This window comes from Exserohilum turcica (genome assembly GCF_000359705.1).
Source record: "Exserohilum turcica Et28A unplaced genomic scaffold SETTUscaffold_2, whole genome shotgun sequence".
NCBI classification, from domain to species: domain Eukaryota; kingdom Fungi; phylum Ascomycota; class Dothideomycetes; order Pleosporales; family Pleosporaceae; genus Exserohilum; species Exserohilum turcicum.
In genome coordinates, this window is record NW_007360025.1 from 2,846,550 (window position 1) to 2,874,511 (window position 27,962).

The 27,962-nt window shown below is 51.9% G+C and overlaps 7 protein-coding genes across 7 annotated transcripts; 2 read left to right on the forward strand and 5 right to left on the reverse strand.

Annotated features, from left to right (window-relative positions):
* Positions 1–242: 242 nt before the first annotated feature.
* On the reverse strand, positions 243–4,479 carry SETTUDRAFT_136005 (uncharacterized protein; the record flags this gene model as incomplete). The annotated part of the gene is made up of 10 exons (XM_008027558.1): positions 3,925–4,479; positions 3,832–3,876; positions 3,728–3,778; positions 3,607–3,675; positions 3,535–3,558; positions 3,261–3,386; positions 3,156–3,201; positions 2,837–2,973; positions 1,887–2,540; positions 243–1,700 (listed from the first exon to the last, which is right to left on the reverse strand). Exons 1-10 carry the CDS (start codon positions 4,339–4,341, stop codon positions 243–245), a joined length of 3,027 nt encoding a protein of 1,008 aa, XP_008025749.1. The 5' UTR covers positions 4,342–4,479.
* Positions 4,480–6,028: 1,549 nt separating this feature from the next.
* On the forward strand, positions 6,029–8,736 carry SETTUDRAFT_41668 (uncharacterized protein). Its single transcript, XM_008026950.1, has 2 exons — positions 6,029–6,723; positions 6,882–8,736. Exons 1-2 carry the CDS (start codon positions 6,117–6,119, stop codon positions 8,405–8,407), a joined length of 2,133 nt encoding a protein of 710 aa, XP_008025141.1. The 5' UTR covers positions 6,029–6,116; the 3' UTR covers positions 8,408–8,736.
* Positions 8,737–11,044: 2,308 nt separating this feature from the next.
* On the reverse strand, positions 11,045–12,910 carry SETTUDRAFT_88415 (uncharacterized protein; the record flags this gene model as incomplete). The annotated part of the gene is made up of 4 exons (XM_008027559.1): positions 11,045–12,200; positions 12,245–12,603; positions 12,713–12,755; positions 12,888–12,910. 4 exons carry the CDS (start codon positions 12,908–12,910, stop codon positions 11,045–11,047), a joined length of 1,581 nt encoding a protein of 526 aa, XP_008025750.1.
* A 2,020-nt stretch (positions 12,911–14,930) lies between these two features.
* SETTUDRAFT_154019 (uncharacterized protein) lies at positions 14,931–17,024 on the forward strand (the record flags this gene model as incomplete). The annotated part of the gene is made up of 4 exons (XM_008027560.1): positions 14,931–15,711; positions 15,763–16,091; positions 16,142–16,230; positions 16,277–17,024. 4 exons carry the CDS (start codon positions 14,931–14,933, stop codon positions 17,022–17,024), a joined length of 1,947 nt encoding a protein of 648 aa, XP_008025751.1.
* Positions 17,025–20,831: 3,807 nt separating this feature from the next.
* SETTUDRAFT_31583 (uncharacterized protein) lies at positions 20,832–23,437 on the reverse strand (the record flags this gene model as incomplete). Its single annotated transcript, XM_008026883.1, has 5 exons — positions 20,832–21,849; positions 21,899–22,008; positions 22,059–22,091; positions 22,143–23,285; positions 23,372–23,437. The coding sequence occupies 5 exons, from the start codon at positions 23,435–23,437 to the stop codon at positions 20,832–20,834; spliced, it is 2,370 nt and encodes a 789-aa protein (XP_008025074.1).
* A 1,817-nt stretch (positions 23,438–25,254) lies between these two features.
* SETTUDRAFT_19834 (uncharacterized protein) lies at positions 25,255–25,851 on the reverse strand (the record flags this gene model as incomplete). Its single annotated transcript, XM_008026768.1, has 1 exon — positions 25,255–25,851. One exon carries the CDS (start codon positions 25,849–25,851, stop codon positions 25,255–25,257), a length of 597 nt encoding a protein of 198 aa, XP_008024959.1.
* A 41-nt stretch (positions 25,852–25,892) lies between these two features.
* On the reverse strand, positions 25,893–27,584 carry SETTUDRAFT_163280 (uncharacterized protein). Its single transcript, XM_008027561.1, has 3 exons — positions 27,338–27,584; positions 27,261–27,289; positions 25,893–27,204 (listed from the first exon to the last, which is right to left on the reverse strand). The coding sequence occupies exons 1-3, from the start codon at positions 27,504–27,506 to the stop codon at positions 26,071–26,073; spliced, it is 1,332 nt and encodes a 443-aa protein (XP_008025752.1). The 5' UTR covers positions 27,507–27,584; the 3' UTR covers positions 25,893–26,070.
* Positions 27,585–27,962: the final 378 nt, after the last annotated feature.

Genomic DNA, 27,962 nt, shown 5'->3' on the forward strand with positions numbered 1-27,962 from the left:
GGGTCAACATCACATTTGCACATTTGCGCACCACTAGCCAATAGACATGTACTCATTCATTAAGTTAAACACTATGTAGGTTCCTCCAACGTACCTCAAAACATGTGCGTGCTGGGCATACATCATTACTCGTTGTCATATTCGATAAATAAGCCAACATACATTGCAACAACATTATGCACATCTCAACTCCACCCCATTCTTCATGAGGGGGCGTGTCTTTATCTTCTTCTGGATTACGATTAAAACAAGCCCAGACCCAGCCCCGCAGCTCCAATCAAGAAACCTGCAAGCTGGCCCGTTGGCAGCGCCGCGCCGCCGGTGTACTCTGAGAACGAGCTGGAGGGTCGTACGGGCGACGAAATACCGTTTTTGGTTGTGGTCGTTGATTGTGTGGTTGTGCGGCTGGAGAGGGGGATGGAGGCGGGTGGCGCGAGAGACGAAGGGGGCGCTTCTCCGGTCGGAGAAGAAGCTGCGGTTGCGGTTGAGGGCTCTGCGGATAGTGGCGGCGAGGGGCCTTCAGACGCGGAGTCAGCAGGGTTGCTTGACGGAGGCGCGATACTTGTTCGTGGCGGAGCTGCACTGGGTGGCGCGGGAGGAGCGCTGGATGGCGCGGGAGGCGTCTCACGGCTTGCCTCTGGAACGATGGTAGAAGGCGAAGGAGGGGAAAGCCTACTTGAAGTTGGTGGCGGAGGTGGCGGTGGAACTGGTGTGTTGGTAGGAGCAGCCTCAGTTGGCTTTGCTGTGGTTTTCACTGGCGGAGCTTCAGCTGTCGATGGCGTTACGACACCTTCAGCTGTTGGTAGACGGCGGGTGACGACCGTTGCGGCCGGGACTGCGGTCACATGCGTTGTCGAGCCCCGTGTCGAAGTACCGGGGTTAGCTGTACTGCCTACAATCGGGTCGCATGCACTGGCGCCTATGGGCTGGCCGAGCTGCTCAATGACCGTGGGCAGTGTATTCAGATAGCTGACCACAGTAGGTGGTACTGATGTCCTTGGCTCTGGGATTTCGCTCTCAACCACGATAAGGGGTCGCCACTCTGTGGGAGTTGGCAGCGATAGCGTCGACGTCTCGGTCACGCACTCGGAGCCGACGGGCTCAACTTCGAGGCGGCTGAACGTTGCGTATGCAGCGTAAACCGTCGGCCATGTCAATGTCACACTTGAGAAATCCCAGGTGATTGGGGTTTCAGCCGGTGGCGGATTCGTGTAGAGTGTGGAGCTCACTTCTTCTCCGCTTGCATCGGTAAAGATGTCGAGAGTAACCAAGGGTAGCGACGTGGTGGAGACGATGACGGTTCCTGGGTAGCCTAGCCGTGTGGCTGTAACATCGATTTGACATCCGCTGGAGCAAGTGATTGAGGCTGGAGGAGTGGATGACAGGGGAGCAGACGACAGGGGAGCAGACCGCAGGGAAGCGGACGAAAGAGGAGCGGATGAAAGGGGGTGATTGGATGAAAGAGGAGTCGCCGTCTGAATAACGGTAGTTGGTGCGATTTGAGTAGTGACGATGGACTGTGTAACCAAGACAGTCGAGACTGTAGTCTCAGCCGGGAGAGTCAAGGTCGAAACAACGCTTGAGCCAGGAAGAGACACGGTAGTCAAGATGGTAGACGCCGGCAAAGTAATAGTCGAGAGCACGGTGCTTGTAGTAACACTTCCAGGAAGCTCACTGACGACCGTAGATGTCACAGCTGGCTGGGTAATGGTTGATAGGATCGTACTTGGTGGTAGTTGTGTGGTTACTACTGAAGTCACTCCTGGGAGCTGAATGACCGAGGTGGTAATTTCACCTGGCAGGGTAACAGTGGAGACAACCGTGCTTGCAGGCAATTGAGTGGTCACTAACGAGGTAGTTCCAGGAAGCTCAACGGTAGTAGTTACGATTTCTCCAGGCAGAGTGATGGTGGAGAGCTGAGTGGTTCCAGGAAGTTGTGTGGTGACAGTGGTAAGACTGCCGGGAAGCGTAAGAGTAGACGTAGTGATCTGGCCTGGCTGTGTGAACGTCTCTGTAATGACTGTTGGCGGGGATACAGAAACAGAGGTCACGGTCGTTGGTGGAAGAGTCAGTGTTGAGAGAATCGTAGATACAACAGTACTCGCTGGAAGTTGGGTTGTTATTGTCGACGTGACTCCTGGAAGCGTTGTTGTAGTAACTACAACCTGGGGTGGCAGAGTCAAAGTGCTGAGCTGAGTCGAAACTTGGGTCAATGTCTCCACGACAGTCTCTACTATCTCAACGGTCTGGGTTGGACCGGGGACTGTGATCTCTTGTAGCGGTCCAGACACTGTGATTGCTACTGTGGGCCCTGGAATCTCAACAGTGGGTCCGGGTATCTCAACGGTGGGTCCTGGCAATTCAACAGTAGGTCCTGGCAATTCAATGGTAGGTCCTGGAACCTCGACAGTAGGCCCTGGTACTTCGATAGTCGGACCTGGTACTTCGATAGTAGGGCCTGGGACTTCGACAGTTGGACCCGGAACCTCAACGGTAGGTCCAGGGATTTCAACCGTTTGTTCAGAGACGATAATGACCGTCTGTGGAACCTCCAGTGTAAATGTAGACGTAACCAACACCTCGGAAACAATAGTCTGAGTACTGACACTAGGAGAACCAGAAACTGCATGCTATTAGATTTCTTCCAATTCCTCTTCGAGCTAGAGCACTTGCCAGTTATGGTGGTGGGAACCAGTTCAGTTGTAGTCGATGTAGAAATCGATGTAGATATGCTGGTAGTCCATGAGGTCTCTGTCGTCGTGACCTTTTGTGTTGTCGTCGTTGGTTGAATGCTGGTCACAGTTTCAACTGGCCCAGGTACCGACACGGTCTGAACAGTAGTCTCTGTAGGACCTGGGATTGATACGGTTGGACCTGGCACGGTTTGTATCACGGAGATGAAGTCGGTGAAAGTGAGTGTTGACGTCGTTTCTGAGACTACTGTTGTAGTGCTGATAACAGTTGAGCCAGAAACTGTTGACTGTCAGTCTCATTTCAAAATGGTTGCTTAGGAAAGTGATCAGAGGATCCAATGCATATAGTTCGAGCAACACATAGTGCGCTCGTCCTCTCCACATTCTTCACTGGCATCAGAGGGTACAGCCATGCTGTAAATGAACAGAAGCGAGAAGTGTTAACAAAAATAGTCGACTTACGAGTGACTGTGATTGTGTCGTAAAAGGTCGTAGAGAAAGTTGTGACCTAAACGAATAACACGTTAACACTGTAGGAATTGCTACAAGTGATCAAATCCAACCCACCGAAGTATACACAGACGTGGAAACACTGATGATAGTGGATAAGAAGGTTTGAGTTATAGTGTTGAAATCGGTCGATGTCAGAATTTCGGTCGTCGGGGTGTAACTGATTTCAGTGGTTGGTACTAGCTGTACAGTTGTTAGCAAATGTGATAAACCACGGTATTTTGTCAGATGGTCGAGAAAAGCTCATCAAGCGAGCAAAGACTAGTGAACATGACGGGGAAACAAGAGCATCTAATCATCGGAGGGCGTAATGACAAAGTAAATGGCATACCGAGACATATGTTGACGTCAAGGTCTACGCATGTTAGTGACTAGATTCTCCAGTTGATGCTAGGAAACCAACCTCCGTTGTAAGCTCTGTCAAAGTTTTATTGACTGTGATTGTTGGACCGGATACAGTATATGTGGCGGTCTGTTTGAAGGTAAGCAAACAGTGATTCAACAGTTTGATAACGATGTGTTACCTCAGTGATATTGGAACCAGGTTCTGTGTATTTCTCGGTAGTAGTGATAGTCTGACTAGGTTTAATATGGGCTCATGTGTAAATTTGGTGCGGTCAAATCGTACCTCGGTGATGTTGCTACCTGGTTTCGTGATGGTCTCCTTCTCGGTCTTCGTTGGTCAGCATCCATACTAAAATGGTCACGAGATAAGACATGCCTTTGTTATTGTGACGTTTTTGGTCTCAGTCACAGTCACTGGAGGCTGGCCATACCCACCGGACTTGGTGACGGTGACGGTGATTGGTGGGGGGAGAGAAACATAGCCTCCGGAAGGGGTAACGGTAGTTGTGACGGTCTTGATCGATGTGCTAGGATTTGGATTCGGACAGGTCTTCGGCGACGTGACAGTGACGTGTATGGTTGACGTAGGCGGCTTTCCATATTCATACACTGTGCTAGTGGTCTTGCATGTGCCTGCCGGCTGCCCGTACCCTTGTACCTGAACTGTATCTCCTGAGGCTTCTGCAGACAATGAAAAAGGCGTTGGCGTTGCCTGAGCGCCCAGTACTGTACTGTTCTGCGCACGAGATATGCTAGTCAGTGCCAGCAGGAGTGGCCAGCGACTGTGCATCATGAAGTGAAAGACTGCAAGTTTGGCTCAACGAGTGACGACTTGAAGCTGGATGGTCACGTCAGAGAGATGGTGCAGAGTGCTTCGAAGAGCTAATTGAAAGCGGAAACAAAGACGCAAGGGAGTTGGAGTTGTGCGGCACGGGTGCAAGATTGGTGAGTTAGGCGAGATATATCCACTCACGTTGTTGAACAGTATGGGCCAAGGATGAGAGACAGAAAGAATCTAGACCATTTGGGCGACTGTGTACGTTACTTACTCAGGACATGAGCTGGATGCTGTGGAGAAAAAGAAATCGACCATGAGGAGTTAGTATAAGACGGTGACGAAGCTAGCAGGCGCCCTGCATACGACAAGAGCATACAACTCTATCAGGAGGCTGGGACCATACGAGCTTGGCCAGCGTACTAGGGTATGCAAATATGGAACCAGAAGCGAAGCTGAATATTTAGCACAAGGCAGAATCTTCCAGGTGATGTGTTACTTGAAAATTCCCGATTGCAGGCATAAAACCGAATGATGATAGATTGACTCAGATTCTTGCAAGGACCACGGGCAGCGTCATCTCGCAGTGAAAGGCAACCACTAGGGCCAGGGGTGCAGATGAAGCTCACGAAGCTCTGGATGGTGACAGCAATGCGACGCTATATCGGAACCACACCAAAATGGCGGTATGGCTGGCGGAATGAATGCGAGAAGGCAGCCAGCGAAGAGGTCTGGGGCCAAGTTGTAAAGGCGACCCAAGGCGAGTGCTGACATGGACGATATTGGATCCGCATAAAGCTAGCTACTTACCCTAAATGGAGTAGCCATCTGCAGCCCATCATCAGTAGACAGGCGCCCCAAGCGATGCCTCCGGGGGCCAAAAGTTATGGCAAGGTGTAGAGCACAAGGGCAACCCTTCCCCGCGTCTATGGGCAGCTGTTCCGAGTTGCATATTGACAGTGCATAGCTGGGCGGGCCGCAAATGGTGCAAAGACCAAACTCGAGATGGATTCGTGAAGATAGAGTTGTACGTGTGGCAGCAAAGTAACCATGAGCAGCGTGTCGTGCAAGGCAGAGAAAAGGTAAGAATAGAGCGCGTGCACGTGAGAACCCAAGGCCGTGGACCGGGGGAGAGTGGGGTGGCGCTTGGCGCGATCGCGGCCCTACTTAGCTGCGGCTGTGAAAGACAACCGGGCGGCTTGGTTCTCCCCATTCAGCCAAAGCTGAAAGCCTCCCACGAGCCAGCCATACTCCTCGCACAATGGCAACCTATCCAGCCCCCTCAGTATGACACTTCGTTGCGGCAGCTCTGGTTAGTGGCGGCTTTCTCCTAGGCTTGCAGCTCCAATAGGAACCCGGTGGCCGCCACACAACCAGTACCTTTTCACCGGTAATGCCCCGTCCAGTGATATACTCACGCCATACGTTAGGCGACCGCTGGATGCCCTTCTGCTGCTGTGCCCCAGCCCCGCCTGCAGCACGGACACGAGCTGGACGGAGGCAGCAGATAGGCTTGAAGCGCCAGCATCATCCAGGCGGGCCCATGATCATCCGCCCCAAGCAGCGGTCATGAAGGACGGCAGTTCGCTCTCTATTGAATGCGTAGGCATGCCGCTTTGTAGCATCTCGGGTCATCTTCAACCAACCCGCCTTTGAGGCTGCCGCTAGTTTGGCGAGAGGGCTCACATCTGGTTGGCGTGTCTGGCGCAGTGTGTCCCTTCTAACCTGCAAATCCTTGTATCTGCTCCATATTCCTCTACCAGAGCTATGATCTTCGACAGCAAATCTCAACCATGCATTCCGCGAAACGAAATGAGCCGCTTCCGCTACCCCCACTCCCCTACGTCTTAAGCGACACTGGAAGATTTGATGGCAACGACGGAAAATGGTCGACGTTTTTCATCAACATCGGAGACGACGGGTCAGGCAAAGGCCAGAACTTTAGAGTGCTCATCTCTACATCCTCGCCGAATACCATTCTTCCAGGACAGACTGAATGGTGCGATAAGGAGTGCGCCAAGAAGCGCGGAGTTGAGATTTTCAATGGACAACAGCCTCTTGGTCTCCAGGAATCTGCGCAATGGAAAGCGGACAACACTTATGATGTACCTATGCCGTATTGGTGGTCAAATGCGTATAGGATCGAGCAGACTAACGCCACTGGTGGGCTGTGGGGGGTCGACAATATTGGCTTGGGGACAAGCTCTCTAGAGAGTCCCATATTGGCCGAACAGTATGTCGTAAAGACTCTGACCAAGGACTCTTTTATGGGCTCCTTTGGCCTCGCTGCAGGATCCATAGGCCCGTCTGGCGGAGACAAGCCAACTTTCTTGGAAAACTTTTATTCCGCGAATAGGATCGCAAGTCGGTCCTACGGGTATACAGCTGGTGCTTCGTACCGTAAGTGGTTCGTTTTCGAGTTCTCGAGTCAGATTGCTTCATCATCTTTGTCCAGAACACAGGAAAGGCGCCAAGAAATCGCATGGCTCCAGGCTCACTTCCTACCTCTTCTTCTCGCACATCAATTTCATAGCCCAATATAGACTAACTGGACACAGGGAATAACGGCAATGGAATACCGGGGAGCTTAGTCCTGGGTGGCTACGACAAAGCACGATTGACTACGCAAGGCACATCGATTCGCATGCCGAACAAGAGCAACAATACACTTGCTGTCGGCGTCCAGTCCGTTCTCTACACAATGGATCCAGACGTTGAAACTAACACATATTCATTAGCACAGCCCGAGGGGTTCTCTGCCACGATTGATTCTACCATCCCATATCTCATCTTGCCCGATGACGTTTGCGACCAGTTTGTAACCAAATTCGGGTTGCAGTTTGACAACAGCAGCCAGCTATTCCTCGTGAATTCCACTTCGCACAAGACCAACCAGCGTCAAAATGCTACCGTGTCCTTCAAGATTGGCGCAGGCCCTTCTGCTAGCAACAAATTCACGTCCATCGTCCTGCCATACGAAGCATTTGTCCAACAGGCAAGCTTTCCTCTGGCTGTGCCTCAGGATAATACCCAGTACTTTTCCATCAAAAGATCCGCGGATGGCATGTTTGTCCTGGGCCGCACGTTTTTGCAAGAAGCATACATCATTGTCGACTATGAAAGGACCAACTTTACAGTCGCACCAGCGTTATTCGCTGACCCGATGCCTACACAGAGTCTCGTTACCATCTTCAACGAGTCGTACACTGGATTACAAGCTCCTCCGGATCATCCGAAAGCAGGACTCCCTACTGGTGCTATTGCAGGGATAGCAGCGGGCATTGGTGTAGCTTTCATCCTCGCTGCCGTTGGCGCATTCTTCTGGTGGAGAAAGCGCCGCAGTCGGAAATTGCAAAGCTTTGAGACCGAAAAACCGTCTGGAATCGACACAACTGATGCTGGCATGGAAGTCAAGCATCGTCGGATTTCGGAACTCACTGGGTCCGAAGGTCCACTCTCACCAAAAGCCTCGACCGTGGGTTACTACAACCCTGACCACAAGTCAATACCCCTGATCAGTGAGATGTCGCCAGAGAGTACCCCCGCCGAACTTTACAGTCCCTCATCTGAAGGCCGTGATGGTACCGATTATTTCGCCGCTGGCGGGGGGCGACGACAGGGGGGGACAAGAGACCGCGGGCCATCAAACGTCAGCACATCATGTACGCCCATTGCTGAGCTGCCTGGGGAGGGCGTAATGCAAGAAGTTTCGCGCACAGGACCAGAGGCACCGAGGTCGTCCCAGAATCCCCCGCACAGCCGCAGTCCAAGCGACAGTTCGCTTGGAACCAACATTGATACAGTTCTCGCGAACGACCGAGCCAATGAATCGAACCGTAATATGGGCACGGCAGGTCTGGGCTCTGAACCATCGGAAACTGCAGATGAAGCGGCGGCCGCAAAAACAAGCGCAGCAGAAGAGAATCAACAGCAGTCGACTATTGAACGACGACCATCACACGCTAGAGGACTAAGTGACATTACGATCCAGAGTGAAAGCACAGCAGTCTCTCAGCCCACTACAGAAGAGTTGGACCGCTGGGCAACAAGTGGGGATGATGCATCGCGGCCGATGTCTCCCTGACACATACAATGGACATACTCGGGCATACCTTGAGGATTTCACATCGGCGTTTCCTCCGTGCCTGTCATGCATTGGTCCTGCTTTGAAAGGTCTCTCCGGATTTTCCTGTTCTCCTGGTACCTTTTTCAGTGTCTCTCAGTTTGTCGGAGCTACTATGATCGATTTCGACATGTTCCTCTTATTAGAACGACCCAGATACCTACTACTGCTATACCACCACATTCGCTAGTATAATATGTAATCTATTACCATTTCCCATTTTCACGCCAATCACTTCATGCCGTCCTACACGAAGTCCGTCTTGGGAACAAAGAAATCTTCAATGTAACACATCCACCACTCTATCTATCACGCAGTGCAAGCATTGGCGAAATCCTTCTTCCAATCCTGCATCACAATGCGATAACCACAGTGAGCTGCTCCACCTATTAGCAGCCGCACACGCCGGAACCTAGCTTGTCTGGGCGCCCAGCAAAGTTCTCAATGCAGGTAACACGATACGAAGGCATATTCCATGATGCAGATATAATCTGGATACCGCAGACTGCACGTCATACATGGCACGCTATGACTTGCATCATACCTGTAACATGTAACATGCAGAACGCGAGCACGAGAACCGGCACATACATACACACGCGCATGCAGCTACGGTGGGAATAGTAAGAGAAATGCGATACCCACACCTCCATTTGGCTCCAACACACGCACATACAACATGCAGCATCTGCATGCAGATAACGTAAAGCCCCTCGCTCATTCCATGCCAACCGCATCTTGGCGAAAAGACCGTATCGATCCGTATCTCCTTCGCGCACACACACACACACACACACGCATACTTCTTTTTTTCGCTCCAATACATCTATATGCAGACAAAAAAAGGCGCCACACACATATGCATATGCATATGCACAGGCAAACTTGCCTGAGACATCCAACAGCCAAACCCCCTTGCTCCTTGTTCTTTGTTTGCTCCGCGGAGCCGGAAATGGGGATGGGTCACACCACCGCAGCCACCAACTGATTGGCGCCAGTGCATGCATATTCCTCATACACGCATGAACATGCACATGTGCATGGGTGGATGTAATGTGGGATAGGAATTTGGATCTGGCGATTATTTTGGATCTAAATATAATTTCCATGCTTGTGCTGAAATTACTGGCTGTGTACATGACTGGCTGACTGACTGGCTAAATGACTGTTTACTTAGGTGAATATCCCCACGTACAGACAAACAGACACAGAAGTCGGTGATCCCAGCCATCACTCCAGAAAGTAAGGAAACAAGTAAACAAGCACCTCTAGCATACTTCTCTACCGTGAGCGCTTCTCCAACATCTAGTCCCATACACTGAATCCCATACACCTAGACTCAGACCTAGACCCAGACCCAGACCTAGTCATGCAATCTAACCAACCCGCATATATCAACAAGGCTAGCACTGTATAAAGAAGAGAGAGGGAGAGAGAGTCAATGTATGCACTTACAGGACTAGCTGGTTGTTAGGCACTACCTTGTCAGTCCCCGCTCTGTTTTTGTCATTTCATGATTATGGTTTTTGTATGCGTGGGCATCAATGTAAGTGTAAGTAACTGGCAGAGGCGGAGGGAGAAGGAGAGTGATTATACGTGCGATCAACATAGCATTATACATGCCATATGCGGTCTTTCGTTATATATATATATATATATGTGTGTGTAGATAGACTAAGAGAGGAAGAGGAGGCGAGGCCTATCTACCTATCTCCCTCCCTACCTCTCTAACCCACATATGAATAACATGTCCATAAAACTCCTTTCCTCATAACCGCTATGATAGTGTACATACATATATACATACATACATACATATATACATACATACATACATATATATATATATATATATATATATATATACATATATATACACACACATACACATATATATATATATATAACTAATGACTAAATCAAGACTATTCATTCAACAAAAATGCATCACTTGCATACCGATTAGATTTCACTTTAGGTACAGTAAGGTATGCAGTTTTGTAACTCCAAGAAAGACAAAAATTAACAAAAAAAAGTGTACGTATTTCAAATTACCAGTTTCATGATTCGAGTAAACACCGCCGCTACTTCCGTCCTATTCCCCCTTCTGATACTCTCTCTCTCTCTTTTGTATATATATATATATGTATGTTGAAATCCACTTCAGCCAGTTGATGAATGATGTGTTCATGTTCAAAAAAAAGATGAAAAACAGTCGCTTGTATGTATGTATGTATGTATGTATGTATGTATGTATGTATGTATGTATGTATGTATGTATGTATGTATGTATGAAAAAAAGGCGAATGCATCAACAAGCCGGCAATGCATAGCCACAAATGTGGGGACGGATATATGTATGTATGCAGGATCCGAAGACGGGCTAGCCGAAGTGCAGGCCCCATAAGCCACGCGAAACACGGGCGGCTCGCGAGTGCCGTGGGGTGACGACGCCAGACGCTGATGCGATAAGGGGATAAGGGATAAGGTGTGTGGCAGGGTTTCTGGCCCACGGTATAGCGTGCACGTCTGGCAAAGCCGTGTGTATACGAGTGACGTAGGTGGTTTCTTGCACCACGCACACACATATACATGGACCTAGTTCTTATCTGCAGTGGGGGGCGGGCTATTGGAAGAAGTGCTACTCCTGTTGATTGCAATAACCGGCCTTAGGCCTGGTCCTGACAAGCGCACCTCGAGCGTCTGTGCGGCAGCGCGTTTGTCTACCAAATCACTGGTTGTGTAGCGCCCGGGAGGCATGTCTCGATGGGGTATCTCGCCTGGTGGCCACTGTGAATACACGCCATCCCCCGCCTGCCGGGTACTATCTTGGTGCGGAGCTAAATGGGAAAAGGTCCGCCATGTTGAGTCTGGGTTCAGGAAGGTGAGGGGCCATTGTATGGCCGGAAGCCAGCTTTGGTCGATTGATTCGTAGCATTCCTGCATGACGCGCTGGCCCCAGTCTTTCATGAACCAGAAGTGGGGTTCGGCGGCGAGAAGAATGGTGGCGTAGTACATGATGATGGCGATGGCGGCTGAATTTCGCAGTCGTACAGCATTGAGAAATTCCGGGGCCAGGTGCAGGGGCCAGTAGAACAAGAAGCGCAGCTCGCGATGATCGACTTTGGGAGGCATGGAAACGGCCAAAACGGGGCCGAAGCTGCCCACCGTGTTCAGGAACATTGTTTTTTCATCCGCAGGCATGTCATGTTTGTCTTGGATGAAGGCGGTCAGCGCAGGCATGTGCTGCATCAATTCAGCCAGTAGTGGCTGCGAAGGCGTCACGTTGGGCGGGTCACTGAACATGGACATGAGGAACGAGTCCTGGACTATGGTGTGGGCTACTGCGAGGACGTTGCCCATGCCCTGCATGAGGTGAAAGCAGTTGAGGAGGCCGTCAATGGCACATGGCGAGGGAGTGAACTCGACCTCGAAGCCCGTCGAGGCAAAGACGCTCAGAGTAAGCAAGGTGGACGTGGCTACTATGGCGATGGCTTCATCGGGTATGAGCTTGGGGATGTTTTCTCGGATGCCCCTTATGGCACAGTCCTGGTGATGGATGCCAAACGTGTAGTACTCTCGGCGGGCATCCACGTCTTGGGCCTTGTATACCTTGTGGAAGGCAGCAAAGGCCAGCATTTCATGCATGAGATAGCCGTGGGCGACTGCATGACGTGGGGCCTCGACCTGCCACACGTGCTGGATCTCGCGGCGGCAGGTCAGGTCGGCATAGGCCTCGGTGGTCCAATGATGGCTGGCAGTGGTCAGTCAGGGAGTGGCGGGGGGTTGGCGTCTTACAGAAGCTCGAGGTCGCGCAGCCAGATGTTTGCTGGCGAGGGCTCGCGGCGATGTATAAAGGTGGACAGGAAGGGATACTGGTCCGGGGGCGAGTTGGGCGAGGACGACGTCTCGGACAGCGTCGTGGAGCGGTGGGCGTCGGGGCGCGAGGGGGGGGTCGACGACGATGAGGATCGTGTGGAGAGCGGGTCGGGTCGTACGGCTATGGGTCGTTCAGAATGATTCGTGCGTCGGTGTGTAGCAGCCGCGGAAGATGCCGGCGAGGCGGCGGGCGGTTGGGGCGTGTTGGAGTCCCAGGCGACAAGACTGCAGGCGACGCCATGGCGGGAGCAGTTGGAGCACGGCTTGAGCTCGTCACACTGGGGGGGGGAGGTCACTATGCTTTAGCACTGCGCTTCATGGGGGTGGTGATGGTGGTGATGGTGGTGGTGGTGGTGGTGGTGGTGGCCAAGGGCCCCCCTGGCGTACCTTCACGTGGCGAGCCTTGCACTGTCGGCAGCCCAGTCGTGATCTGTCGAGCACAGTCAGGTTAGCCCAGCGCAGTGCCAATAAGAAGCCGTGGCATGCCCGTCGCCGTCACGGTTGCGGCTATTGGTTTGGATGCGGGCGACGATTGGGCGGGTGGGGTAATGGCAGTACGGACTTTTTGTGCCCGAGGCGTGGCATGGAGGGGGGAGGGGGGCAAGGGCAGAAGGGGGGCGGCTATGGGACCGCTGACGGGCGGCGGCAACAGCTAGGCACAGGCACAAGCAGTGTAACGGGCCTACTCGACGTGTGGTCAGGCCGTAGATTGAGACAAGAATGCGAATGCGACGGAGAGGAGCGCGGGAGGTGCGGTGCTGGGTGGAGAGGGGGGCTGCCACACTATGCCGTCTTGGATGCCGCATGGGCGCTGCTGGACGCTGAGGGTGCACCTCGCTTTCGCTTTCTGGGTCGCCTTGCCCGCTGCGGCACGTGCTGGGCCCGCTGTGGGTGTGAAGCCTCTCTTCTTCTTCTTCTTCTTCTTCTTCCTCCTCTTCTTCCTCTTCTTCCTGCTGCCGACATGTACATGTACTCCTACGTACAGTACATGTGCATGCTACATGTCACCCCTTGTCCCCCGTGTCCCTCCCAAAGCACCACCACCACGGCACCCCTCGTCATGCCCGCCGCCCACGCTCTGGAACGCCGCCTCGTGCCGCCTGGGACCAGCTGAAGATTCAAAGAAGAAAAAAAGCACCCGTGCCAAAAACAAGCGCTCCACTGGCGTATCTCCATCGTGGACACCCACCAGGCCCGAGAAAGAGATGGGGTAATTGGGGATGACGCGGGTCGGCCGAACAGGACTTTATCAGACACATTCCGAGCAAAGGCGATCACCCGGTATAGCTGCTGGCAAGCCCATGTCTTCGTCGAGCAGACCCTGAGCATGGCTGGCACCGACGAACCATGGCAAGCCGATATGGCCTTGTGCTTGTTCGAGAAGACTACCTGTATAGGGCTGCAGCACGACGTCAGGCTACCGTCCATCTTCAGCACGCGTTGCTTTGCTAACAGTGGTTCCTGACGACATGGACCCGGTCAACGCGGCATTGTCCAGCAAAAAGCAAAAAATAGCTTCCGGTGACGTTGGCGCCGGCCTTCGGGCTAGGCCGCTGCACCCACAAGACGGGAGCTTGGCAAGCCAACGTTTCGTCTCGTCCTCAAAACGACGAGCCTAACATGTTCCCTCTTCTCCCGGTGTGCAGTCACAGATAGGGTGAAATCATGGCCCTGGCCACAACTTGCTCGTTAACCCAGGTGCTTTTTGCCCTCTATGCTTGGATGTGACTTTTATGCCATACGAACGGATCAAGCAAGAGATTCGCTTGGTGACGGGTAAAATATTGTGTTCAGAGCCAGCCTTTTATTTTACTTAAACTAGGCATGGACAGCAATAGAGCACTACTTGCTAACAACTTTCCATGAAGCGGCTTGGAGCAACCCCGGATGCACGTGTCCAAAACTCTAGCATCGTCTACCAATGCTAGAACGGTGCATGCATAACCCAAGGATCATGATTAGTCCACATTTACATAGACACCAAGAGTAGTTCACAGACCATAGGAGAATGCAATTCTTGTTCATCACATGGCCCACAATTTCATACACTTGCCTCATGCCGCGCCCAACTGATGTAGAGGGTGGTGCTGGCCAAGACCGAGGCCCAGGCCCTCGCCTAGGTAAGTAAGTAAGTAGGTAAGCATCGATACGCCATCTTCAAGGCCACCCGCGTCACTTGCTCAACACCACGCCACCCACACAGGACGATGCCTAAACAGCTGACTCTGGTGCATACGGCCATGTTTGCGAAACTATTTACAGCCCCGCTGCATGTACATCACTAGACTCACTATTCAACATGTACCACGACACGCCAACATCTAACCTCATCCCTCACTAACAAACTGCCAGGCAGGCCAACAGCAGGCGCAATGGAAAACCAGCATCGTGTGAGCCGTGCAGGCTAAACAAGACAAAATGTGACCACAGCCATCCTAAATGCCATCGATGCCGCCAGCGTGGAATCGAGGACCGCTGCTTCTACCATCCAGCTCCTCTTACAAGGCCTCGCCCTAGTCCCGATGAGTCAGGACCAGGCGCATCGCGTCCGCCAAAGCGAAAGTATGCAGCAATTGCAGTCCATCCAAGCAAGCCAATTGATAACATGCACAGACGGACATCAAAAGAAAACCAAGACTCTGCCGAAGTCTTTTTGCCACCTTCATCCCTCGGAGAGAAACTGACCGATGCCGTTGCCGCCGATGTCTATCACCCAGGATTTCTCGGCCCCGGCTCGTATGCCGTGCTGCTGGCTCAGGATGGAGAGCCAGATCAACAGCGCGAACGTGAAGAATCCGTCGCGTCAGAGAGGTCCGACCGAGAGCTTACCCATCAGCACACATTGCCTAAACCAATGAGATATCAGATGGTGCTTGATGTCTTGAGCACCTTCCGCCACTACAACACCATCAAAGATCTGGTGCTTTGGTACAGTGCACGTAATCAGGCTGGTGTCATACCAGCATGCATCGCCGTTGACGCCGTCAACGCCATAGAGGCCCTCGTCGATAAACACGACCTCCGACGCAAGGCACCAAGCCCACAGCTGATAGCCCAGGTTCTCGAGACGACTGCCCGCCCTTTTACCATATCTCAGTCCCTCGAGGCTCGTGATTTTCATATACTGTGCTCGGGAGAGAATCTGCGCCTCGAAATGATTGGCTTCTTGCTTGCCACCGCCGGTCGCGCGCTAACGTTTGGCTTTGGTTCAGAAAGGTTCAACGACCTGAACAACAAAGACGTCAAGTTGCGCTTTACCGACGAGTTGCTTCGCGCAAGCACAACCTGTCTGTTCCTCACAACAATGCTTGCTACGGTTAATGATATCACCGTGTGGATGTTTTACGAAAACTATGTGTTTACAATCATGATGTGTGGATATGCGGGCAAGTATCTATACTCAAGCTTTCGTGAGGCTGTACTGATAAAGACTACAGGACCGCCCGCTTGGAGACGCATTGGAGAGTTAGCAACACAGGTGTACGCGCTTGGTATTCATCAAGACAAAAAGTGCGCTCATGCGCCAACCTGGCTGGCAGAAACCCGTCGTAGACTATTTTGTGCGACTTACAACCAAGACAAATCCATTTCCACGTTTCTTGGCCGCCCGATACGGATAAGTAAGAGATATACTGATGTCCAGCTGCCACTTGACCTCGCCGACGATGAGGTAACGGGCGACGAGGAAACGCTAAACGCTGCAATACAAGCATTAGACGCTGATGGCTGGAACACCAAAGGCAGGTGGCTTCGGGCATCATGGATCGTAGGCAACTCCAGCTTCTTCGAGCAGCTGGACAAGCTAACATTCCCTAGCGTCTGCGTCAAAAGTCGCTTGAATTTCGCGAGGAAATACTCGAATTTTCCTTTATCAAAATTGATGCAAATGCAGAGGCTCAGCTCCTGTACGCACTCCTGCCAATACTCTGCTGCGCACACTAACAGTTGCAGGGACATATCGCAGCGCATAGGCACAACTTGGGATATGCTACCAAAACATATGCGCTATCGGAAGACATGTTGGGAGGAAGACATACCGACAAAGGTTTGCCTGATGCTATGCATCGTCCACCTCACCCACTGGTACAATGAATTCATGATCCAGAAGCTACTCGACTACAGCCCTCTGACACTGAATACGGCATTGCTGCGCGTTTCGATTGACCTACTGTCCAATACGCTCACTATGGGCACGATACGGGATCGATCGTATGATGTTCATCGTGACATGCTGCATTGCGTGCTGCTCTTTGGCATCCCAGCTGCATCAGTCCTGGCCGCCGCGCTTCGCGAACAACATCAAACAGGTCAGCAGTTTCCAGCCGAAGTTTCTCGATCCGAAATCATCCGTATGCTCAGCGTCCTCATCTCGCACCTCGACGCTGCCGCATACTTGGAAAACTCGGGCGCAGGCCATGGCGAAGCCAACTACAACTTGTGTCGCAAAGCGAGTAAAGTCTTTACCAAGATCATTGACACTGTCCTGGACCCCAAGACAGTAGAGGAATATACGCCTGCTAGTGACCAATTGGGTTTGGACCTTGGCCTTGATTTCTTTTCCGGGGCTGGCTTGGATGGCTTCCAAGGTATGGATTTTCCTGGCATGAAAATTGGCCCAGGTACAAATGGGAATGCTGCCGATGCCGGTATGGATTGGGGTGCACTTGGACAGTGGAATGCCTGGAGTGGGCTCGTTTAGAGTTAGAGTTGATGTTAATATTACCATTTAGATCAATTGTAGTTGATATATCAAACCTTCCAATTACGAAACGTTAGAGTATATATATCATTTCTAGCTGAAGAGGTTAGAGACTTGGCTCTTCTTTTCTCTCTCTCTCTCTCTCTCTCTCTCTCTCTCTCTTTGACAAGACTATTTAAACCCTAAACCCAACTCCCAATCGAGCGAGAGAGAAAGAGAAAGAGAAAGAGAAAGAGAAAGAGAAAGAAGAGAAAAAAAAATAAAACGCTAAATCAAACCTCAGTTCGAACTCCACGGCACTTGCGTAGATGCGGCGACTAGTAACCCTGAATATCATGGTTTCCCTCAAGTCCTTTTTAATGCAAGAAACCTAATCTAAATATCAAACATGTACATAGTAGATCAAGACTAGACCAGACCTAATAGCTACAACGGCCGTTCTAGAAATATGGATATATATAGATACGGAATATGCACGAGGAAGAAAAATGTGCACATTTTATGTAGTTCTGAATCAATCCAGTCGACAAGAAACAAATAACAACAACAACAACAACAGGCACGTATATCACCAACGACACAATCAAATCACTTTCTTTTTAACATTAGATGCTTGGCAAATTCGTATACTAGTGACTAGTAATACTATTACTGCTGCTGCTGCTGCTACTGTTGTTGTACTTGGTCGTTGTAAAAGTAAGTAACACACATGCTCTCTCTCTCTCTCTCTCACACACACACACTCACTCTCTCACTCTCTCACGTGATTCCACACGAACCAACCTAAAGCCCCTGCCCCCCAACCCCAGCTTCTCGTATAACACAGCAGCAGCACTAGTAAGTACCCAGCATTTTCCCTTTCTGTAAATCCTATTCCTTTTCAAGCTTAGCTGTCACAGCTCCATTTAGCTATCTCTATCTTCTTTTGCTTATCTTTTTTTTTTTAGTAAAACTCGTGTTTGTAATTACACACACACACACAGACATACGCTAACATGACTAAGTAAGCAGGAAAAAAAATTTCCTCCAAGAATCGGAGAATCAATATAAAAAGCACGCTAAGTAGGGCAACGGAGTTCCGTAGACGGACTGTGTTGTGTAGACGGAGTTGTGTTTTTTTTTTCTCCCGACAATTAGAATGCAGGGGGGTTGGGATTGCGAGGACAACAAAAAAAGACTGGGAATGCGAATTGGGGATTGAGAATTCCAATTATTTTGTGGTGGTGGTGGTGGTGGTGTTGTTGGTGCTTTTTTTTTTTAAAAAAAAAACACCGCGAGTAAGTATGCAAAGACAACAACCACAACAACCACAACCCACAAAGATTGCTTGCTTGGTAAAAGAAATACTTGTACTGAAACTTCTTAGCACATACTCGCCATCACCTATTTTTTCTTCTTCCTTTCCAAACAAAGCACTGCCTCATCTCCCCTCCCTCTCACTTACCCACTCAGTCACTGACTCACTCACCTACTCACTGACTCACTCACTCACTCACTCACTCACACCAGAGAGTCCGTGAAACGGCTAAAAAATCTAGACTGCACCCCAGCTGACCCACCTCATGCTGAATCTACATCTCTCTTTACCACCAACATCCATGCATACCCCACTCTGTTTTTTTTTCAGCCTACATACGGGCCTTTAAACCTGCGTGTAATCTAACAGTTATTTCTAAATATATATATATAAATCCATACACACAGACACAGAAACAGACAGCCGGTCCCACATGTAGATATATATCCACCAACAGGAGTGCGAGAGTCCCCGGGTACCCCAGCATCCCTATCCCTAGGAGAGAGCTACTACTAGCCCCAGTGAAGTTAAAGTAAAGTAAGTCAGGTAGGTTAGGTAGGTATCCACACCCCGATTCACTGTTTTTCTTTTTCTTTATCTTTTGGGCTGTGCCTCTCTCTCTCTCTCTCTCTCTCTCTTTCGAGACATAGCTTTTACTTAAAGCATGGGATTAGATGAGACTAGACTAGATGAACCCCCAGCTCACTCTACTTGAGCTCACTCTAGTTCGCTCTCGCTCGCTCACTCGCACCAGCCACAGGTACAGGCACACTGCACACGGGGAAACGCGTAATAACACAGCTATGCAAGCAAGCAAGCAAAGAATAGGGTACAAGCAGAAACGCCGCAATCACTCATATTCACAGGGTAAAAACACACGCTTCTTCTTCTTTTTTTGGGGGGGGGGGATAGGTTTGTTGGGTGCTTTTGCGCAAACTTTCACACTTCCCCTTGCGATCCTAACGTTCCCAACACATACAAATACGTACACATACGTAGATACATAGACATGTCCCGCCGCAGAAGCGCCTTCACACCTTTCCCCTCGCAAAAACCACGTGCCCGCTCGCGTGGAACACTCGACCCAGCAACGCCCCCACTGCCCTGGGATGATCCCCGTTTCCCGGGCTTCTCGCCCTGTCTCACCTCCACATCCCGTCCTTACAGCTCGGATTCGCTCTTGGGCGTCCGCTGCGTCCGGGGATTCCCCCCCTTTGCCACCCCTGATGCTGATGGCATAAGCGGTTGCGGCGCCGCAACCGCACCCCGGACAAAGTGCTGCGTTTGTGCGTCTAGCTTCTCTGCCTTAACCCCCCCCCCCGAAAGGACGCTGGTCTCCACACCCCCCTTCTCTCCCTTCTGCTATGTACCTAACCCTTGTTCTTCAGCCACTCATTTAACTCGGCTTAGCTCAGCTCAGCTTGCTTGCATGCATGCATGTTCCAATGTGTAACCTAGGTCGGCGACCAGAAGAAGAAGCACGGCGAGCCAACATGGCCGTAACCCGTATACATACATACATAGTTACAAGCCTTACCATAAATTGACCAGTAGGAAAAAAGACCCACAATTAGACGGCGTCTCCGCACACGAACGAGTGCCCGAGGATTTTCGGAGGAAGATATACCCCGATGACGAGAGCAGGGCGCGGATATGGCGGACCGTTGGGCGTTAGGCATACTTACTTAGTCGTTTTTTTCGGGCCAAGTAAGCTTGCGAGTAAGTACTCACGCTACACGCCCATGGTAACTGGGTTCTTGGATCGAAGAGGGGGAGACCGTGCAAAAGTAACATACAAAATAAACCCCCCGTTGTCCATGAATTTTGTGATTGCGGAGAGCTTGTCTGTGCAAAGGGCGAAGCTTGTCATGTCAGGGACATGGGTGTGTGAGTGTGTCACTGTTCAAGACACGCTTGAGGTTGGGAGAGAGCCCGGGGTGTTGGTCCTTGCTGCGACGCTGCCCAACACTTGCGCGTGGGAGTGAGAGAGACTACTACTATTACCATTACAATTACTGATGACGACCCTATGTTTTCGGAGCTGTCACCGTATGTCGTCAGCGAAAAGAAGGGTAATTGCGAAGCCGTCAGAGAGAGGGAGGGTTTATGTGTGTCTGAAACAAGCTGTCTCTCGGATATCTTGGAAGAATAAGGCTCGTCTTTGTCTGATTCGAAACTTGGCTCTTGGGTAAATTAGGGGCGGGGTAAAAGGAAGAAGAAAAAATGCGATACATACCTGTTTAGGCAGAAAATATAGTTCAGTTGAAACTTTAAATATTGATACAATTAAGGTCCAGGAACCGGTTTCTTTCCGCTTGGTCCCCATTCCACGACACCCCCCTCTTACCCTCCCCCCCTGGCCTTTTCTTTTAATAATGTTTGATCGGTAATGCTCCCGATCAAGGCTCATTGTTTCGGGGGCGGCGAGGCGAGGCGAGTGGCTTTTGCCCCTCAACTGTGAGAAGTAGAAGTAAATAAAATTACAATGCCAAGCCACCGAAGGGGAGGCTTTACCAGGCCCATTTGTCTAAGAAATACCGCACCTTGTCAAGTACAGAATGGACAAGATGAGTAGGATGACTCTCCAGTTTGTTCATGCAATACAGTAAGCTGTTGCCCTGTTCTAGAACCGGTAGGTGTCTCCCGTCAGAGAGTGTGACGACAGGAGTACCCGTACTCCTGTTGAGGAATTGCTCGTCACTTGGCAGGAGCATATCAATGCTGACTCCACACGCCTGGTGACTTGGACTTTGCTGGTCGATGTTCCTGAGCGACCAGCAAGCCATGGACGCACGGTAGATGGCCATTGGCCACCATGTGGGTCGCCGATCAATCGGTAGGCTCTCAATCAGTCTGAAGATCTGGCCGGCATGGAACAAGACGTAGCTTGTGCCTTCGGAATAGCGGACTCTCCGCCACATGTCCGCACGTGCTGTTAGCGAGACTGGTGGTTCCTCTTTGGCGCATCTCTCAATGTCGGGGATGCTTGTGAACACGTTCAAGCTAACCAGATGAAGCATGATGATGATGCTGAGACAGTCTGTCACCCTGGTCTGACTCTTACTCTCATCATCCGAGGCGACATGTAGTTGCCGGTTGAGGAGCACAGCAAAGTCCTGCACCAGATCCTGTGTCTCCTGTAAACGGCCGAGGACGTTGATCCTGGAAGGAGTGCGGTTCATGTTGGACGGCTCATCCGTGTCGAAGATGCGGAGGAGTTGTTTCTGCTCCAAGACCATGGCCTGCAATGGATGGAGAAGAAGCCGCAGATGGTGTAGAGGTGTGTCATCGTCTACTATAAGCTGGCCATGTAGAAAACTACGGAACAAGCCATTGAGAGACGGCATTTCATGTCCTAGTTGAATCTCGTTTGCGCTGTGGTGCCCGACCCAGGCATTGTATGATTGTGCGTGCCAGAGGGCATTGTCTCGAGGTAGTGGTACTTGTAAATCGCCGATTGAAAGGACTGGTGGAACATCGTGAAGCAAGCTTGTTTCGAGGTCGACATAGACCCATGCGTATGCGTGGCTGCAGCAGTCAGATCATGTTCCGTCATTGTATACAGTGTGCTCCGTACCGATTTCGTTGCTCAAACTCTTTCCATTTCTCCCACGGGTTCCCTGCGTCTGCGGTGCGTTCATAGTAGTATCCTTGGTCGGGCTGCAGGATGCCAGTCTCTTTCAGCATCTAAAAGGTTATTAGCGCAATCCTGCTGATCTCAGGCAGTCTTCTCTTACACTCATGTACTGTCCTCTTTTCGACATGGCAAACTAAATAGAGCATCAGCGTCGTCCTAGGTAATCGTACAGGTGCTTAGCTACCGAGTTCAAAGAGTCTTTACCGCTTCGCGCGCAAAGGGTCAGTAGTTGTAGTGCAATCCCCCCAACCATCGGGTCCGATATGCTTCGGCGCTCGAGAACGTGGTTCAAGGCCACCCTGCAAACTTCTATGAGGCCATGAGCGAATACGTGAGACTCGTGGTGATCTGTAAGCATGGCGCCTTGTGTGATCATGAGGACAACCAGCAGCATGCCAACGTCCGCCGCGTCGACTTGAAGGATGTCTTGAATGCTGGCAGTAGGGGAGCCGGCAAGTCCAAGAAAGGGTTGAATGGATTCAATGCGTTTTGCATAAAGGTCGAAAAAGTGCGACAGCACATGAGAAGGGGGTAGGGATACAATGCGTCCAAATAAGCCTTGGTCCGACGATGATGGTGAGCAGCCAGTCTGCAGTGCCCGGTAGAGCAGAATCTGAACAGCCGCAACTATTCGGTCTCGGTAATCTTGGGACAAGACTGTGATGGCGTCGTTTTTGTTGATGGGCAGTCCTGTCCAGGCATCTGGCTGAGCAAGAAGATCCAGCATTTCACTCAGTACATCCCTTGACGCCTCCGGGCTGCTCACGCGTACGTCCCGCGTTGGTTTGTTGGGTTTTGAAGTGATGGTTCCGTCCAGTGGGCTCATTGGTAGGCTTTGCATAGCCTGGGGGCTTGTGAAAGGTGGTGTTGGGGGTTGACTAGGCCCGTGCAAGAATCTCTGTTGATGCTGCTTGTATAGCCCACCATTACCGACCATGTGCGGAGAGAAGCTGGGTTCTATTGCCTGCATTTCTAAACTTGGAATGTGTGTGTAGAGATTGCCCGATGCATTGTCGTCCATAGGATCGCTCCCTGAAGACGCGGCGTACGAAAAGCCCATGAAGTCTTCGTAGCCTGAAAACTCCAGTGGCCCCGGATGTAAGGCCGAATGCGTAAGAGCGAGAATCTCGCTATGATGTGGCTGACTATCAGGAATGATATAGCCACAGAACTGATCCATTTGTGCGCTGTGGCTAGTTTCCAGACGGGTATTGTGCGCTGGTGTTGTGGTCGAGACCTTGGCTCGCTTTCGAGGAGCCCGTGGCCGGCGCGATGTGCACCTTGGTTCGCACACGTAGTTTTTTGCGACACATTGAGAGCACGGTACCTAGAGGCTATGTTAGAAGCTGTATCGTTGTGATGGTCCTGCAGTCTGATTCTTTGGGTGCTGGAGTCGGATGTCACGTGACTGACCTTTCTGTCGCATCGTGCCTTTGAGACAGCGCAACGAGTGCAAGCGATGAGCGAGGCGCCTTCCATGTGAACTGATTTCAAAACGGGTCAAACAACAGGTAGTGTAGCGATGGCAGTGATATAGGCTACTTATCGGACCTTAAAGCAGGGATGGTGAGCAAGACGGACATGTAGGTACAGACGTACTTAGCAAACACGGAGCGAAGGCCGAAGCACAGGGCGCCAGTGCTCATGAGTGCTGTAATGCAGCAGAGTAGTTTTACGAATTCAGGTGACCCTGATGACCTGTGTCCTACCTGGTGGTTTCGCCCGCCTTCTCGGGAGCGTACAGCTGCAACTGAATGCCTGCACTTGTCGTCGACCGAGCCGGCAGGGGGCTGTCAGCCCCAAGACACGACCTAGGTAGTTCCACGCTCATCAGGCTAGGCGGATACCTGGAATAGGTTAGATTATATAAGCAAAAGCCTCCGCCGTAAGCACTACCCACGGGGCATGTCCCCGAGTAATGGGCTTTCTTCTAAACCCATTTTGTTGTGTCTTCTAGCATTATATTAAAACAAGCCTCACACTTATGAAAGATTACGCGCAATGTGCATTCGTCATTAGGGACCTCGACCCGAAATCCGACCTTGCCGCTCTTCCTGGAATACCAAAGTCGATCGAGAACAGTGTTCCCCATGCACCGATGGTAGCGAGGCGACAGTTGAGTAACACGAGGATAGGGCAACGCGGTTAGCCTTGCTGTACGTGCTGATGAGAACGCCATCGACGCTAGGGTCTAAAGTCGGGGTGGGTGGCTCTTTGGACACCGAAATAGCAACATGGTCTTCTTCTGCAGCACCGTTGCAACAGGCCTCAGATCAGGCGCCAGAACCACTGGCCGATAGGTATATGGTGTGTATGTGCGTGTATATAGAAACACACCTGCGCTCAACGTTGAGAGACGGACTGGTGGACGGCTTCTGGAATAAAGCATCTTCGGGGATAACTGTAAGTACGCTTATTAGCGCATCTAGTGCACATCAAAGCATGGGTAGGCAGACAGTGGGAAATCGTGGCGGGAAGTGCCACACCGACACCATCCACAGGGGTTACCCTTTGTTACTTAGCTTCTTCAGGTTGAAACCGAGGGAGACATGAGTTGTATGATGGCCAGCGAGACGGTTCCACCTCCGGCTGTACATGCACCAACATCAGCGGTCTAGACACAAGAAGCGCCAGTAACGCGGAGAGACGGCTAATTGGACGTCGCGGGGGCTGCTGGATGTGTAGAGTAGAAAGCTCCAGATCTCTTTTGATGACCTAAGACTTGTTGCTGAGGCACCCCTGCTTTCCCGATTCCGAGATATACTGACCAAAAAGTATAGGTCATTGGGTGATAGTAGGAAGGCGGGCGGTTGCGGCCGGATGCTCTCCACACCCCGATATTTGTTGCTTGGCTGTTGCTGCATGTCTCTGACCTTGACCACGACAGCTGACAGTGATGGCTGCTTATCCGCAGATCCCGCGTGGTTCGTAGCCTACGTGCGAGTGTCTCCGCGCTGGTTTTACTAGTAGAGTAGTACTGTAGCGCTAATCGGTGAGGTTAGTCGCCGGTGGAAAATCCCGCTCCCACACGAAGTGGGCCATTGTACAATGCCGATTCCCATGGCAATGCCTGTGCAGCGCCACATGAACGTCGTGGCAATCCTTCTGCATCTTCGCAAGGTTTACTTCGTCGGATAATGTCCTCACACTGTGCACGTGTCGACCAATGTACCAATCTCCGGGTGCCAATGCCTTGGCCTGAGCCGCACGGGGCCTGCAAGGCCAGATATTCGAGGGGTCCATTCCAGATGGGTGGGCCGAGATGGCCTGAGCAAGCATTTCCTGGTGTGACAGCGTCATGCAGCATGGTCGAGGAATTCCAAGAGGGACTGCGCATCGTCGCCGACCCGGAATCTCTGTATCAAAGTCGACGGCGACTTAGATTTCTGGTCGTCGACTTGGGAGAAGGAGGATGTGGACACGCTGTGCTGCCATGGTGCCCTAGGGCTGTCATCGTGGCCTGTACCTGGTGGTGTAATGTTAGTCGAATAAAGCTTGAGACAAGAGTGCAGCGGGTTGTACTCCGCACCGGCGTGGCCGACCAGGGCGGGTGGAGATAACTGTCCGGTCCATCCAATCGGCACTCTGCGATGTTGCCGGGCTGGGGTGGCGGTGCTCTCCAGGGTGGCTGCGTCGTGGTAGTCGTGGCATCGCCGTCTGGTGCAGTCGTCTGCGGAAAATGGCGGCAGCAGCTCTAGGCTGGGCTGGATTGGGTTGGGGTTTTGTGAGACGATCGTCCCACAGTCTAGACCCACCGAGTTTCGCCCAGCGGCATTCTGCCGCCAAGCTGTCAAGCGGCTAGCATCATAGCACTTGATTTTCCAAGCATCAATGCCGCTGTTCACGTGTTCCTTGCCTTGCCTTACGCCACCGGCTGCTGTGGTAAAGGCCATTCATTATATTCTTCCAACCTCGCCGTGCAGCTCAACGCCCCCCCCCATCTAGATCCGTTTTGCGCGTGCTGCTAAAGTATATGATGAAGGTCAAATGAGAAGTGGAGAGCAGAGATATGTCCGACACACATGCTACTATACAGATAGCCCTCCCTTGGCCTCTCGTCGGCGTATGCTCACATCATGCTCCGGGGCCCTAGCGGGCCAGCCTACTGTAATCTACTCCAAAACACGCGTCACCAAGCCCGTGGCGACAGTGCGGCCACCCTCACGCATGTTGAAGCGCTGGCCAGGCTCCAAAACGTGTGGCACGTGAAGCTCACAAACCATCTCAACGTTGTCGCCAGGCATGACGAGCTTGTCGTGGGCATCTGGAGTGCCTTCTGGCCAGTGCAGCGCACACGACTCATCAGCAGTGCGGATGAACATTTGCGGCCTGTAGTTCTCGCCGAAGCCCGTGTGGCGGCCGCCTTCCTCCTTGCTCAGTACATACATGGACACGAGGAACTTCTTGTGTGCCTTGACTTGTCCAGGCACTGAAACCACCATGCCGCGGCGCACGTCGTCTCGCTTGACACCACGGAGGAGGAGACCAGAGTTGTCACCGGCGCGGGACTCTTCGCACGACTTCTTGAACGTCTCAATGTCCGTGACCTTTGTCTTGATGGGCGCGGTGCCCTTGCCCACTAGCTCGACTTCGGCGTCGCGCTTCAAGATACCTCTTTCGACACGGCCCGAGACAACGGTACCACGGCCAGCAATGGAGAAGACGTCCTCGACGGCCATCAGGAACGGCTTGTCCGTATCGCGCTGGGGCGTCGGGATCCATGTGTCGACGGCCTCGAGCAGCTCGTCAATACGTTCGACACCAATTTCCGGCTGACGGCCCTCGATGGCGCACAGAGCAGAGCCCATGACAATGGGGGTTTCATCGCCCTCAAAGCCATAGCTGCTAAGCAGCTCGCGCATCTCCATCTCGACAAGCTCCAACATCTCCTTGTCCTCGACTGCGTCGACCTTGTTGACGAAGACGACAATCTTCTGGACACCGACCTGGCGGGCCAGCAGCAAGTGCTCACGGGTCTGGGGCATTTGGCCGTCTGACGCAGCGACGACAATGATGGCGCCATCCATGTTGGCCGCACCCGTGATCATGTTCTTGATGTAATCGGCGTGGCCAGGGCAGTCGACGTGGGCATAGTGGCGGTTGTCCGTCTGGTACTCAATGTGGGCTGTCGAAATGGTGATACCACGCTTGCGCTCTTCGGGGGCCTTGTCAATGGAGCCGTAGTCGAGGTACTTGGCATAGCCCTTTTCGGCTTGTCGCTTGGTGATGGCGGCTGTGAGGGTCGTCTGCCGAGCGTGTTAGTGCGTGGTCATGTCTAGGACAGTGGCGGGATGCGCCTTGCCTTTCCGTGGTCGACGTGGCCAATGGTGCCTGGGCGGGGTCAGCAATGCCCTACAACAGCAGTGCCGCTGCTCGTACCAATGTTGACGTGCGGCTTGTCTCGTGTAAAGGCAGCATAGTTGCGGACGCCGTTCATCCACCTGCTGGTGCCCTGCGCACCCAGAGCATTCTGCACCGGCGAGGCGCCACGCTGGTACTGGAAGGCCGCGCGCGACGTGCGCAGGAAGACCTTGGAGAAGCTCGACATGGCTGAGCAATCACAAGACGCAGAGGAGGCAAAGGCAAGGCAATTGGCCCGGATGGCGATGTTGCAGGTGAAGACGGCGATGCTCAAATCATTTTCTTAGCGCGAGAAAGGCTTACCTACGCCTAACTAGCCCCACCACAAAGTGCGCGCGACCACAAAGTGCGCGCGCGCCTTACAACCACCTCAACCTCAACGCGTCGTATCCCCACCACCATGGCTAATATTGAGGCTGCGCTTGCAGCTATTAATGCCCTAGGACCTGATGAGCCTTTTTCGTATACAGATATTGCAAAAAAATATGGTGTTGTTCGATCTACGCTTACCCGAAGACACCAAGGCCTACACGCCGTCACGCGCGATAGGTGGCCAAAAAACGGCAGCTCCTCCACCCACAGCAGGAGCAGGCCCTAATCGCCTATATCAATCGACTAACAGATAGAGGCTTACCACCTACTC